This window comes from Dermacentor albipictus, chromosome 2, assembly GCF_038994185.2.
Source record: "Dermacentor albipictus isolate Rhodes 1998 colony chromosome 2, USDA_Dalb.pri_finalv2, whole genome shotgun sequence".
Lineage (NCBI taxonomy): Eukaryota > Metazoa > Arthropoda > Arachnida > Ixodida > Ixodidae > Dermacentor > Dermacentor albipictus.
In genome coordinates this window covers 193,438,862-193,453,265 of record NC_091822.1, presented here as the reverse complement: position 1 = coordinate 193,453,265, position 14,404 = coordinate 193,438,862, and the positions used below count along the sequence as shown (strand labels likewise).

The 14,404-nt window shown below is 43.5% G+C and overlaps 1 protein-coding gene across 3 annotated transcripts in view; it reads left to right on the top strand.

Annotated features, from left to right (window-relative positions):
- LOC135898513 (P2X purinoceptor 4-like) overlaps positions 1-14,404 on the top strand; it is a 34,483-nt gene that overhangs the window by 19,107 nt on the left and 972 nt on the right. Inside the window, exon 11 of one of the 3 annotated variants that reach the window (XM_065427480.1) lies at positions 3,071-3,435. The exons of 1 other annotated variant lie outside the window; for it this stretch is intronic. In XM_065427480.1, the coding sequence (XP_065283552.1) occupies positions 3,071-3,121 (51 nt within the window). In that variant the 3' untranslated portion in view covers positions 3,122-3,435. Of the gene's footprint in view, positions 1-1,244; positions 3,436-14,404 lie in introns of those variants that run through there. One more of the 3 variants, XM_065427482.2, reaches the window with a different exon arrangement.

Here is a 14,404-nt window from a genome sequence, read left to right as displayed (position 1 = left end):
ATAAGATTGAGGAGTAATTATTAAAATGCAACTCGTCATGCTGCTTCTATGCTGATATCCATGAGCCACGGCTAAGAGATGCCGTGTTGACAAAGCCAGCTGGTTTAACAAAATGTGAGGCATGCACCCTTTTAGCCCTTGAGATAGCAAAGATTGGCAAGGACACTCAATAATGTGGCTTGACCTTTTTACTACAGGTTAAAATGTTCATTGTGATAAATATTTAACGTGTGCAACACATAACCCTTGGTATAAGCGTAGAAACACTGCAGATTTAATGGCAACTGTTCAATGTAAGTTGTGTTCTTTCGTGAAAAGGCCAGCTGGCCTAAGTTAACTTATTATTCTCTGGAATTCCCCTTGCAATATTGTGTAAAAAAAATGCAGCATTTCACAGTATAGCTTGTGCAAGCATTCTTTCATGTCGTGAGCAGTTTTTTCTGAGCATACAAGTATATATGTCGAGCTCAATTTGTTATGTCGCACCTAATTCAACACAGCCATCATAGGTACTTAGGTAGCTTTACTTGCCTGTTTGAGATGCTTGGACACAGTATAATGCTTGCAGTGATGGCTAAATAATCTTGCCACATTAACTGATATTGAAAAATAAAAAGGGCTGTAAGTTGTGTTGACAGAGTAGCCTGCTATAAATGGGTCTCCTGCGCAAATGGCTGGTTTGTTTGCACTTACTATTTTTATGTGAGTGGGATTTCACAATGTGTTTTGCTTGGCATGACAAGGAGACGTAATGTTCTCCTGTTTCATTTATGATGTAACTAAGATACATGTCACCTGCTGTGATAGTGTGCCAAAAGAGTAATCTTCTCAGAGGAAGGAACAGTGGCACCACCTGTTCTAGGAAGGTGAAACATCTGCTAAAGACAGAACAATATTCATTATCCTTGACAGCCGATGACATGACTCAATCTTTCTGCTAATAAAGCCTACATGTTTCATATGGCATTGCGACAGATTATATGCGCTCCTGATATATTATTGTTCAAACAGATGGATACATATATATATATACATGTCAGTACATTATATGAACAAAAACTCACTGTGATATGGTGGGAAATTTAACCTCGAATGAGCCAGCAATTTACCTGAAACAGCTGTTTATATTGGGCTCCCTTGTTGATACTAAAATGTGCACTTACTCTGTAATGCAACTCAAATGTATTTGTGGGTGCTGTTTACCTACGTGGCCTGGTTGACTTCCTCTTTTACTCTTTTTGCAGGGATTCACAAACCAGTCATTCTCTTAGCTCATTCAAACACACGTCCAAAGAATGCATAGGCAGTTAGAAGAAATATTTGTGTTTGTGTAATATTGAAATCAAGTGCCTCTGCTATGTCACTTTTTTGCAGTGGGAACATTGTTAATCTGCTGTGGCTTGTTTGTGCATCATTTTAAACAGGCATTACATTATTTTCTGGAATTTTTACTATATATATATTTTCATTATACTTCAATAGTGCTCTCTAAGCATAGTATTTTCATATGACAAATATGATGATGAATTTTATTTACTAGATTTCTTTAAAATTAAGTTACGTATAATTCTGTATCCAACTTCATCAACAGTATCAACTTCCGTGCAGTAATAAGAAAAATAACCAGCTAAACAACTCTTGGGTTTGCGCTTATTATGGCCTGTGTATTTTATTAAAGGGACACTAGTGAGGAATATTAAATATTCATAAAATGAGCTTCTGCAATAGCAAATTGGTGACTCCTGCCATGGAAGGAGGCATGAAAAGCCAGAAAAAACACAAATGTGAAAGACTACTAATGATGCCACACTGAAGTTCTCACACCAACTTGCCATGATGTCATGGATTTTGTTGGTTTCAACCTTGGTTTTATTAATTGTTTATTGTTAAAGAAGGACTACATTGCGTTCTAAAGGAAACCAGAAGATTCAACCTAGCAAGATTCGTAAACTTTTCCTACATGACAGTGCTACACAATACGAGAACATACATTGAATATTCTACTGTCACACTGACATATTGGCACTGACGTTACAGCACAAAATTAAAAAGGGCAAAGTATAGCCTTAATTTTCTTCAGTACCGACTGTCTTATGTGAAATAAATGAATGTATGGGTTTGAAAGACTAGTTCAGGCTGTTTTGCTGTTGCTTTTTAGTTTGCCTTGAAAGAGTGCCAAGATAACAGAGACATTTAAAAACTAGCTGGAACATTGGAGCTGGACTGCTATGGCTCAGCACTGTCATTCAAATTGATCTGTCTTTAAAACTTATCATGCAGTGAAAAATCATGGCAGGTGTGAGGGCATGCCTGTGCGAGTCTGTACTGCATCATAATAGGCATTGCCATTGCTAAACCTGCATTGGTTTCTTTAGCTTGGCAGCTGCTTTGTTACATATGTAAAAACAAGATTGAAGCCAATATGGCTGAAGGAATTATGTACTGCAGTTAATATCCAAGGAATGTGGGCATTCAAATATTTTAGTGCTAGCTGAATTTAGGCAGATTTGCTAGTAAAACACCTGCCTTCTCTTTCTTATTCCTTCAAGAACGTTCATTGATAGTATAAATATTTTTTTCATGCATCAATACCAAACAAAGTTTTGAATGGTTGTGCCAGATATCTTTTTTTAACTGTTTGTCATTTGTGTCAGCGTCCCTACTGTGGCACACCTTAAAATGATAAAAGCATAAGACAGTGAGTGATTGAATGTGTAGTGTGATAAGGAGTGGAAGCAAAGCTTAATATTGAGATCCATTAGACGGTTTACAGTTTACATTTTTCAGCTGTAGTTACTTGTAGCTGTGTCTTAATGTCCATATGTAGAGAAAAGTATTACATTACCTGCCTCTTTTTAGTACACTTACACATATCTCAAATTAATTGACATGCCTGTGATTGTTATAACTTCTGCTGACGCTTTTCGCTAGCTTTTTAATTTTATGCATAAGGCTTAGCAACCCAAGTTTACTTGCCACTTAGTTCTGAGCATTTGTTTAATGAGCTTCCCCTTTTCCTTCTTTTTTTTTCTGTGGTTGTGTTCTTGTCTTTACGTCCCAATGTTGTTAGCAAAAGACAGTGGCATGCTTGGGAACCGAAAGCTTTTATCTGAGGTCATGACGCAACTCCATGGAGCGTGCTAATGAGCACTCAACTGCATGCAGCAGCTACACGGATGACAGACCAATGACAAGAGCTGAGAGATTTACCAGTTGTAAAAGTGCAGACTAGATTTTGTTCTTTTTCTACCAAACTCATTAGTTTTATATGTGTGTCCAGCATCAGCTGTTGTTGCACTTTTATATGGTGACTTTTACCATGTCTATGTCATTTTGCCTTCTAGTTGAAATGCACTGTCATGCATGAAAGCTTCTGATTATTTTTATATGTCCTGCTCCAACTCACTTCTTGTAATAAATTTTATGTTGTTTGTATTTGATAGTCCTATGTAATTTTTTTGTTTTCAATTGTATAACAGGTGATATGTGTTTCTCTGTCAATCACCAAGGCATGGAAGCAAAAGAAACTTGATTGTACTGCCGAGAACTAAATTTATTAAACACATTAATTCTATGCAAACAGCAGGTACAGGTAGGTTTACAAATGTGCTACATGGTACAATATAATCCATGGGAATGGTAATTAGTGCAGTTTAAGTTTTGAGACTGCAGAAGCAAAATAACGAGTGCTCAGAATGGGAGGCCAAAGTAGGAAGCATGTTGTCCAGATGTGGGTTAGTACTACTTGCACACTTTAGGCATAAATTAAGGTCCCTAAGTGAAGCTTACAATAATTCATAATGATGCTTTGATAAGCCAACATTAAGGGCGCTGATAAAATGTCTTACAATTTTAAACATATGTTAGCTTTGTGCTGTGGTGTGGAAATATTTCGTTAAGTTTCATTGGTTCATGCTGTATTTCTGCTGACCAGCAGGAAATATAACAGGTCTATGTGATACAAATATGCAAGTCTGCATTGCCTCATTTTTCATCAGTCGTAGGGTATTATTACCGATTTGTTGATTTACGATAAACTGTGCACAAAAAGTGAACATGCATGGGCACATATACACATGTGCAAACAAACATGCACACAACGCTTTTTGTGTTTCTTAATTTTATGAGTATTGCAAGTGGTTTAACACCTGTTATTTTTTTAGCAATGCATAACATGTAGTTGCCTCTCCTTGCCATGCTCAACTTAAATTTTTATACGTACATTAATTTTTTGACAAAAGGGTGAAGTGCTATGTAAATCACTTTGTTGCTAGATCTTATTTAAACAACTGTAAAGAAAAGGCGCAAGGAAAATGGACTGTCAACATGTTCAAATATAGTTGCAATACACCTGGTTTGTAGCAACAAGTCGGTAACTGTTCCTAAGTCATGACCTAGCACTGTCAGACAATCGAGTTGAACTGCCAATTAAAGGGAGTCACTAATCAGAAATGCTAAATGAACATGTATTAGCATACTACACTTCTGCAACAGCTTAACGGCTGATTACTATAGGAAAGGTAGCATGATGAGAAGGTGCAAAACAATTGAAAGGCATGTGGTTTCTGCACCATCTCAGTGTAACATCACATATTTTGGATTTTGATAGCATCTCATGTCTAGTTAATTGTTTGTGGGCATAAAGTGGCTGCATTAAAATTTGATGTAACCAAAGATTCAACTTGGCAAGTTTCTAGAACCTCTCCTGCAACAAAAACTGTCGAAATATGTTATATCATTTGAAATCGGTGACTATGCCACACTGACGCATACATGTGCTGAGCTTGTGACACGAAATTTTGAAAAATTGAATTTTGATCTTTACTTTTCAATAGTTAATATTTTCTGCTTAATGAATGAATGAGGAGAGAATGATTAAAGTCGAAGCTCATTCATAAATCAGCTGCAGTACATCAGTCTAACCTGATTTATCATTGGTATTATAGTTTCATCTCCAGGGACACCATAGTACTGTTGCAACTGGGGATTCGAAGATGTGGAATATACTTTCCTCGTGGAGGAGAAAGGAAACGTGGAGCTGGGCCCGATATCCAGGACGCTTTACAAACAAATTTATGTGCCAGGCATCAGTGAAACCCTAGCGCATGTATTTCGTTCGTATGACGTACAGACCGCGTATGTACCAGCTCGAAATCTGAAGAATCAGCTAGTCCAAGTCAAGGACAAACTCAAAAAAGATAAATTTCCTGGTGTGGTGTACTCGATTCCTTGCGCCGACTGCCCATCTGTGTATATCGGCCAATCAGGCGACTATGAACGAAGGTTACGCGATCGCCAAAGGGACGTCAGAAACCGGCACACAGATCAAAATACACTTGCTGAGCACTCGCTATCTGCCCCACACAACATAAACTGGGCAGAGACACCTGTGATTGCACAAGAAAAGGACAAAGTTGCGGATCTATTTCGACTCATTGATCATCCCGACGACAGCACATGGGCTTATTTGCGATGACGGAGGCTTGCCTCCGATCTATATGCAAGATGCCTGGGTACGCCCATGCGCTGTACTTAAAGAGAGATACAATGATATCGTTCTGCCTCATTGTGAACAAGGCTCCCGTGTGGGAGCCGAAACGTCATTCTATCTTTACTTTTTTGGTCGGTGCCTTCTAATTTTCGTCAAGTTTATATCACATGTTTGCAAGAAAATTCAAAGTATTACAAAAAAAGTTCATGAATAAATTGTAGCAGCCGATCACTCCAGCCGTCCGTCGCTCTTTTTTATCCCTTGCGCGGTCATTGTTCAGTCGCCTCCCCCAATCCGGCGTCAGGAGACCGATGACCTCAGGTCCCACCAGTCCGGAGGTTTGTTGACCTTTCCTCCGAAGAAAGTTCTGTCGGAAACACACGCACATCATGGCACAAACAGGGGATGGGTGATCGTACACTGGCTCCGTCTCCGACGTGGACGTGCCAATTTGAGCGGCTGACAGGCGAGGGACCGTATCCTTGCCAATTGCCCAAACCTCTCCCGACCGAGGTACTCCAGTGGTGGCCATACAACATCCTATTTGAGAACGACCTTGACGAGGACGTCTGCCGGTTTCCCATAATCTCGTTATGCGTAGCCGGATTGTCGCGAGGTGAACGACCGATCACAACAGTACGAACGGTGGGGAAAATATTGACTGCAAAATTATATATATTTTTAATTTCGCGCTCGTATCGCAACGCCTATACGTCAACCTGACGTCATGGACTTCAAGCTAAGTAGGGGGAGGAAGATGTAGGCTGTAGGCGAATCTAGCCTTGCTCCGCCCGAGCGCCATCTTTCATAAATGTTTGTCACTGTTCGGAAGTACAGCCACTGTATCGGAAGCGTGGAACGAGACGGGTGCACAAGAAGATGCGCACAGCGAAGCGGAACAAGGACAAGTCCGAAGCCCGCGATGCAATATTCCGCACACGGGTGTAGTTATCAATCATTGGGGCACCACTTATGAAAACTGATCAGGAGGCGTCAGGGACACCCCCTTTCTGAATGGCCGAGATCCACGAGGAAACACCATGACAATTCACACCACACCAGCATTTCTATAGCCTATAGAGGCTTGAATGCGTCAAACAAAAGGCTGCGCTTTGTAACGAGTCCGGGATACTGCAACAATTAATGTTAAACATAACCGAAAGTTGTTCAAGTCACGCCACTTTTGCGACATTTACGCAGCTTTCATGCAAACACTTGCTGGAATGATTACTTGATCTCTTCAAGTGATAAATAATTAACTATTACCGAGCAGGCGCTGTCAAAATTAATTACGTCACGGCCGGGAACTCCAATGTTGTGACGCCGCCCGTCTCTCGTTCTGGCGTCTTTTCTAGTTTTCCAGAAGTATGTTCCGGCGAACTCATCCGTTTGGCAATATAGAAGAGCAAATTACTGAGCCAGCACAATTTTTCTCTTCTGTGGCCCTGATATCATGTGCTGGAACGAAAAGCTCTTTACCTCGAAGCATTGTGAGCGTGCCAAACACATCCAACTCATTTTGGGCGCCTGCAAGGCCAATCCAATAACTCTGCACATTCACGTTTGGCTTCGCCCCATTCTATATCTTCTTGCGGAAAAGCCAGCTTCGCAGGAATCGGTTTCGAAATTTTGCATGTGTCGGCATAATAAGCGTAAAGTCCAACACCTTTGCAACGAAGTGCTTGAAGCATCCGCGATTATTCGTTATACAGTTCGCTTCGTTGTAAAGGTCGATCACCGCAGAGATAATTCCTTCATTATACAGATCATTTCGTTGCAGAAGCGTTCGTTGTAGAGGCGGTCACGACTATATATGCAGTGTGTCCCAGCCACGACCTACTGTATAAAGAGCGACCTGCGCATCCCGTGGTCGCCTACGGCAGCGCGCGGCCGAAGAAATACCACTTGATAATTGAGTAGGGACCAAGCGTGCCGGTAGACCCCGCCAGTGCTCATCCTCACAGCAACGTCCGAAACGTTACGGCCCTGCCTTCAGGAGTACGGCGATGACGGTAAAATTTCGCAGAGGAGCCGCAGTAAACTCGGCATTTCACATTATTGACAGGGTGCGGCTAGAAAAATGCGCGTCGATACATGCGATACATGCCCAAGATAATTGATATCTTCGCTGTGCAGTGTAATGAAACTACCTTGAAGGCGCGGCTGCTAGGATTGAAATAGTGTAATCCCTTAGAGCTTTGGGGCCCAAGCCCTCTCCGAAGTTTTCCTGGGAGGGGGGGGGGGGGGGGGGGGGAAGGGGGCGGTGCTCTCGATACACACACTCACCTAAAATATAATTACCAGAGTTCTGTCACCCAGCTGCTTCTACCTTTTCACTTAAAATTTTATTGTGGCTAAAGCTTACCGAATTATCGTTGGCGCGGACGTGCACGGCTTTTAAATCATACTTTCACTTTATTCCTGCAAATCCTGATAATAGGAGGACAAGCGCATTAGAAGCACCAGAGGCGGCTACCTCATCCTTATTTTCTCTTTTCAACATTTTTTTTCTAATTTTCACTGTAAACAGTGGAAATACACACAGGACAAACTATATCATATTCTTTAAAGAGTAGAGGTAGCCAACTAACAATTATTTCTAATGGTATGGATAGCATAAGCCTAGACAATGAATGTGTCAATTGCTCTGTGTTCGCCTAGCTTCAGATTGTCTTACGTGCTTTTCTGACATCAAAAAGACCATCGGACTTCAGTGACCCCTTCGGCAGAGTCATTTATCAACTATGAGTGAAATGCACGTTAATGATATGTGTCTCAGTATTGCTTAATTCTCTTTCCAGTAAGCAATGCTAACGACACGAAAAAGAAATAAAAAACTCTTCTAATAATTTACAACATTTACTAGGGATGGAAACATCGCCACTTGCATGCAGTGGTCATGCAGCGACCAGACTCACTGGTTGATCTGGAGCAGAATTTTTTGCTCTACGGCGGCGAATACAAATTTTGCTGGTCGATCGGAGCGGGTTCGCGCTTTCCACTGGTCATTTCGGATCAACTCGCTCCGTGTCGGATCGCTCTCACTTGCTCCGCTGCCGAGGCGCGGATTCGGGCGGAAATAGGACAAGAAGCATACGTCACTTCCGCTCGCTGTGGAACGGCGATTTTGGTGGACATGAACACAGAGCAGAGGGTGCTACTAGGGTGGCTAGAAGGGCCACCCTAGTGCTATTAGTATACTGTAACATGGAAACGATGGAAACGCACAGAACGGAAGTCTGTTTGTGTGACGTTTTGTGTGCGCACATACTTCCGGTACGATCCACCGCGGAGCGTTTTCGCTCTCAGCTAGCAGATTCGGATAGGTGAAATGCGAGCACTCGCTCCATGATTTCGGTGACCGCTCCAAATCGACCATTTAAAAGCACTATACAATTCGCTCAGTAACCGAAATTAGGCCAAACCGGATTCACTCGAAATCAGAATAAATAGCAGTCATGCGCAGCAGCGCTTATACTCAGGCTCACAGTAAAAACGAGAGAGAGAGAGAGAGAGAGAGGGGGGCTGCAGTTCCGCCGGTAAGGCGAAGCAGTATTGGCGGCGAGGAGTTACGGAGTCGCCCTCTATCGGAAGCGCCTGACTGGCGTAGTATGAGGGATCACGTGGCGCGCTCCTCATAGCTTTTGCTGTCAGCGCTCACTGAAAACACCACGCGCGAGCTTTCCCGGACATTTCTGTAAGCACTTTCGAAACGAGAAAAGTTTCTTACTGTCTAAATAATAATCTTGGGCAAACTGAACGCACACAATCGTTTACAGTCGCTATCTCTTTACCGAATACGTAGAGTGAACGCCACTGCGCGCGGTCGCCGCGATGGAGTCTGCCGAACCGGCTTCTTGCGTGAAATGTAGGTGAACGCTGAGAGCAAACTATGTGAAATATATTCTTATAGTGTTTGTATAACTAAATGAAGCGTAATAGAATGAAGCCTCAATGCAGCGATCGCGCATATTCGCAGCGACCGACTGCGCGTCTGCATGCTTGTCCGCGCACTGTTTCGCTTTCTCCGCGCGTGCGTTTTCGCACCGTGCCATGAGCTTTAGGCCGCAGAATATGAGCATTTGACAGTATACAAGCAACCATTGTTGCGTAGGCGCTATCAGAGCTGTTCAAAAAGAATTTCATTGTAGAGACTTCAACGCCTACGGGGACTGTGATGTGCCGTCGCGACGATTCAATCTTTTTTTTCTTCAAAATTCTTTGACCATTCGATACTGTTTCTCGAGTTGCGTCGCACTGTATGTTTATCGGCGTTCTCAGCGTGCAATTTCCCGCTGCTCCTTTTTTGTAATCCAGTGCATTAATTCATAACACAAACATGACCATATGCCATGCTTTCTTCAAATGTGCTTCTTACCGCTGCCTTTCCACTCCACTGAACTTGCCAGTATCTATAGTATCGACAAGTTGATAGACCAAACCGTCATGACATTAGTCGGGCAGCGGACTCGGGCGTGCGTCTCAGTGCGCGTTTTCAGAACATCGCAGACCGGGCGCCGTAGCAGAAATCTTCCCCACGTCTGTGCTTGCTGCATACCCGAGTTGTAGCCGGTGACTGTTTGACGGTTTTATGTTTCGCGAGCCAAGCTTCACACAGCTTCTTGTCCTGCGGCTACGTGTGAATAAGGCTGACACCGGCCTCCGTGACGTGCGTCCGGCCCTGCGGCACCGAGCAGTAGCCTACCATGTCGCGCGCCTTCAAAGGCAGCCACTACCTATTGTAGTGCTTTCAAGCGTTGTAAAGGAGACACTCGAAGCGGGAAAATTTCGCCACTAAATGAAAACCGCAGCGTACGAGGGAATTTAAACTCGTTTTCAGCTCGCTTCGGCGCGCCCGAAGCAGCCGACGCGGCCGCTATGTCCACGTGATCCCTCCTAGCACGTCACGCCGACGGTGGCGCCAGCTTTTCCAGTGGTGGAGCTCGAGGCCAATAGTGATGGCGAAGTGTAAGACAATTACACGAAGGGAGATTACACCACCGAGAGACGCCAGATTCTTGGTAGTGCGAGACGTCTCGGGCTGCGAAATTGTATTGTCCCCTACTATGAGGTGTTGTAACTACTCATATAAGACCCTTACTTCAGTGAAAAACTCTTCGAGGTCGCACGAAGTTTCTTCAAGTGCAACGGTTATTAAAGCTTATATCATCATCAGCAGCAGCAGCAGCAGCAGCAGCATGATTTAAGTGCACTGCAGGACAAAGGCCTCTCCCTGCGATCTCCAATTACCCCTGTCCTGCGCCAACCGATTCCAACTAGCGCCCGCGAATTTCCTCATTTCGTCGCTCCACCTAGTCTTCTGCCATCCTCGATTGCGTTTCCCTTCTCTTGGAACCTATTCTGTAACTCTAATGGTCCAACGGTTATCTAACCGGCGCATTACATGACCTGCCCAGCTCCATTTTTTTTCTTTTGATGTCAATCAGAATATCGTCTATACCCGTTTGCTCTCTGATCCAAACGGCTCTCTTTCTGTCTCTTAACGTTATGCCTAGCAATCTTCGTTCCATCGTTCTTTGCGCGGTCCTTAACTTGTTCTCAAGCTTCATTGTCAGTCTCCAAGTCTCTTCCCCATATGTCAGCCCTGGCAAAATGCACTGATTGTACAGCTTCCTTTTCAGTGATAATGGTAAGCTTCCAGTGAGGAGCTCGCAATGTCTGCCGTATGCGATCCAACCATTTCTTATTCTTCTATGAATTTTCTTCTCACGATCAGAGTTCCCTGTGATTAATTAACCTAGGTAAACGTAGTCATTGACAGACTCTAGAGGCTGAACTTCATCCTGAACACCATCCTGAACTCTTGTTTCCTTGCCCATCTATTGGTCATTATCTTTGTCTTCTGCATATTAATATTAAGCACCACTCTTACACCTTCTCTGTTAAGGTCCTGAATCATTTGTTGTAACTCGTCTGCATTGTGGCTGAATAGAACAATATCATCGGCAAATCGAAGGTTGCTGAGATATTCGCCGTCGATCCTTACTCCTAAGCATTCCCAGCTTAATAGCTTGAATACTTCTTGCAAGCACGCAGTGAATAGCATTGGAGAAATAGTGTCTTCCTGTCTGACCCCGTTCTTTTTAGGTATCTTCCTGCTTTTCTTGTGTAGAATTAAGGTAGCTGTAGAACCTCTGTAGATATTTTCCAAGGTATTTACGTAAGCGTTTTGTACTCCTTGATTACGTAATGCCTCTATGACTGCTGCTATCTCTACTGAATCAAACGCTTTTTCGTAATCTATGAAAGCTATATAGAGAGGCTTATTGTACTCTGCGGATTTATCGATAACCTGATTAATAACATGGATGTGGTCCATTGTAGAGTATCCCTTCCTGACGCCAGCTTGTTCCCTTGGTTGACTAAATTCCAGTGTTGACCTTATCCTATTGGAGATTATCTTGGTAAATATTTTGTTTAATACTGTGAGTAAGCTAATGGGTCTATAATTTTTCAATTCTTTAACGTCTTCCTTTTTTGTGGATTAGTTTAATGTTCGCATTCTTCCAGTTTTTTCGACCCTTGCGGTCGATAGACACTTCGTATAAAGAGCCGCCAGTTTACCAAGTATTATGTCTCTAGAGGAATATACCTCAGGCCAACCTCTCTGCATTTCGTATCATTAAACTTCTCTCTCTCTCTCTCTCTCTCTATCTCTGTTATTCCATCTTCTTCTCTTCTCATATATATATATATATATATATATATATATATATATATATATATATATATATATATATATATATATATATATATATACGAGAAGAGAAGAAGATGGAATAACAGAGAGAGAGAGAGAGAGAAGTTTAATTATACGAAATGCAGAGAGGATATATATATATATATATATATATATATAGTCACGTAGTAGCGACGAGGCAAAGACAGCAGGATAGCAGCAAAATTGTGAATGACGAAACTAGCGTTTTGTTGGGCGAACCTGTGCCCTCAAAAACAGGCTATACACTCAAAAAACGACGACAACGGCGAGAAAACAGTCGGCGATCGTAGAAAGACTGAGCTGCCGGTCAAGCACGTCGACCTTTATACATGAGTCACTACACCTAACAACACTTAAGAATAACAACACTTAGGAACAACAACACTTAACGTCTACGGAGTGGTGAGGAGCGTCAAGCATTGTAGGTGGCGCCATGGTAGAGGAGGGAGCGTGAAAACGAGTAGAAACGAGGAGGAGTGAAGGCGGAGGAGAGTGTCGCTACTTCACGTTTGCTTTGCGTACCTCCCTCGAGGTAAAAAATAATTGCTAAAGTATGACTCAGCGCACTCTAAGACTGTGAAGCGTGGAATCGCCTTACTTTGCCTGGAATTGTCTCTGCGCAAGTCATGTGTGCATGTGATGCAGGCGATCGAGTTTTTTCCATCAGCTTGAGAGACTTCTAAAAGCAGGCTACCCTCAGTCTGTCTGAAATGCCGTGGTCGAGTCCCTCCTACAGAAGCTGAAAACTACCGCTGCGAGTGGGAAAACGCACTCGAAGGAAAGGGAGCGATTGAAACCAGAAAAAGTACCTTATGTGCACCGTGTGAGCCATAACCTCAAGAAGGTATACCAGATATGGCATTCCAGTTGTCTTTTCGGCTCCCAACAAGTTGGCTCAATAGTGCCCCCGCATCACACGCGAGGGGCCGCGGGGCTGCCAGAAGCACCACGCCAAACATTTCACGGGCTGCGTTGAAGGGGTGGTCTAGGAGATACCCCTAGATTGCGGCAAGTCAAACGTCGGACAAAGGGGACGTTGTATTAATGACAGACTGGGGGAGCACGCTAATAGCATCGGCAAGTGTGACAACGCCCATCTTCCTGCGCACTGTAAAGCCTGTCGTAGTAGGCCATGCTTTGAACAAGTATTGATTCTTGGCAAAAGTAGGGACCACACTATAAGGGAGTTGTCGGAAGCGTTTTATATTAAAAAGAAAGGGTCTGATTGTGTCAGCGATACATCTATCGTATTATATTCCGTAGAAATGTGCTTCGTCCAAAGTATGTTATTATGACCATGTTGTTCTGTCACACCTTGGCTCCCTGCGCAAAAGCGGAAGTTGTATTTTCTTCTATACGTTTGCTCAGGCTGACATTAAAGAGTTGGTAGTTTGGCGCTTCACTGTCTCCCTTTCTTCTGTCCCTTTTCAAGAAATGTATTTTGCGCCCCAATGTATACCTAGGAAATGTGCTATGTTCCCATCATTCGCCCCGCTTGCAGATCCCGTCGGCACTACGCCAGAGTTCTCTCAAATCGCCGCTGCCAACTCGGGGGCCACGCGCAGCAGATGAAATGATTTTTCTGTCATTTTGGGATCGCGGACATATATTTGCCATTTATTTAACTCAATACTAGCGATTATGTATTATACTGAAAATGTTCTCGTGATCACGAGTTCAGCTACCGGCGTTGGTCGCCCAACCGCTTTCGATCAGGTTTTGATGCCTACATTGTCGATGTGAGAGCAAGCGTCTGTTCACTGCTTCTGACCCGAGATCAGGCACGTACCCAGCCCCCCCCCACCCCCCGCCGAAATTAAGCGGCATACCCCCCCCCCCCCCCCCCACCCACCTCTCCCCGCCCACACCACCACTCCTCACGCACATTCCTAATGCGCTGACAAATCAATCTATTCGGCAGTCAATATTTTGATGACTTTTACAGCGAGAGCTGTATGGCATCAAAACTAACTTTAACAGTTTTTTCGTCATCCGTCAACAGATATAATCATCATGTGAGCCGATCCTGGTGATAGTGCAAAAAGGGTCCAAGCTCAATGGCACATACCCCTGTGGGGTCGGGAACCTGTAACGCGCCCTTGGAAATCTTCGGGGTGGGCCCACGTGTGGGAAGTGCTTAAGGCACCGCGGCGGAGGTGAAGCAGGTATTG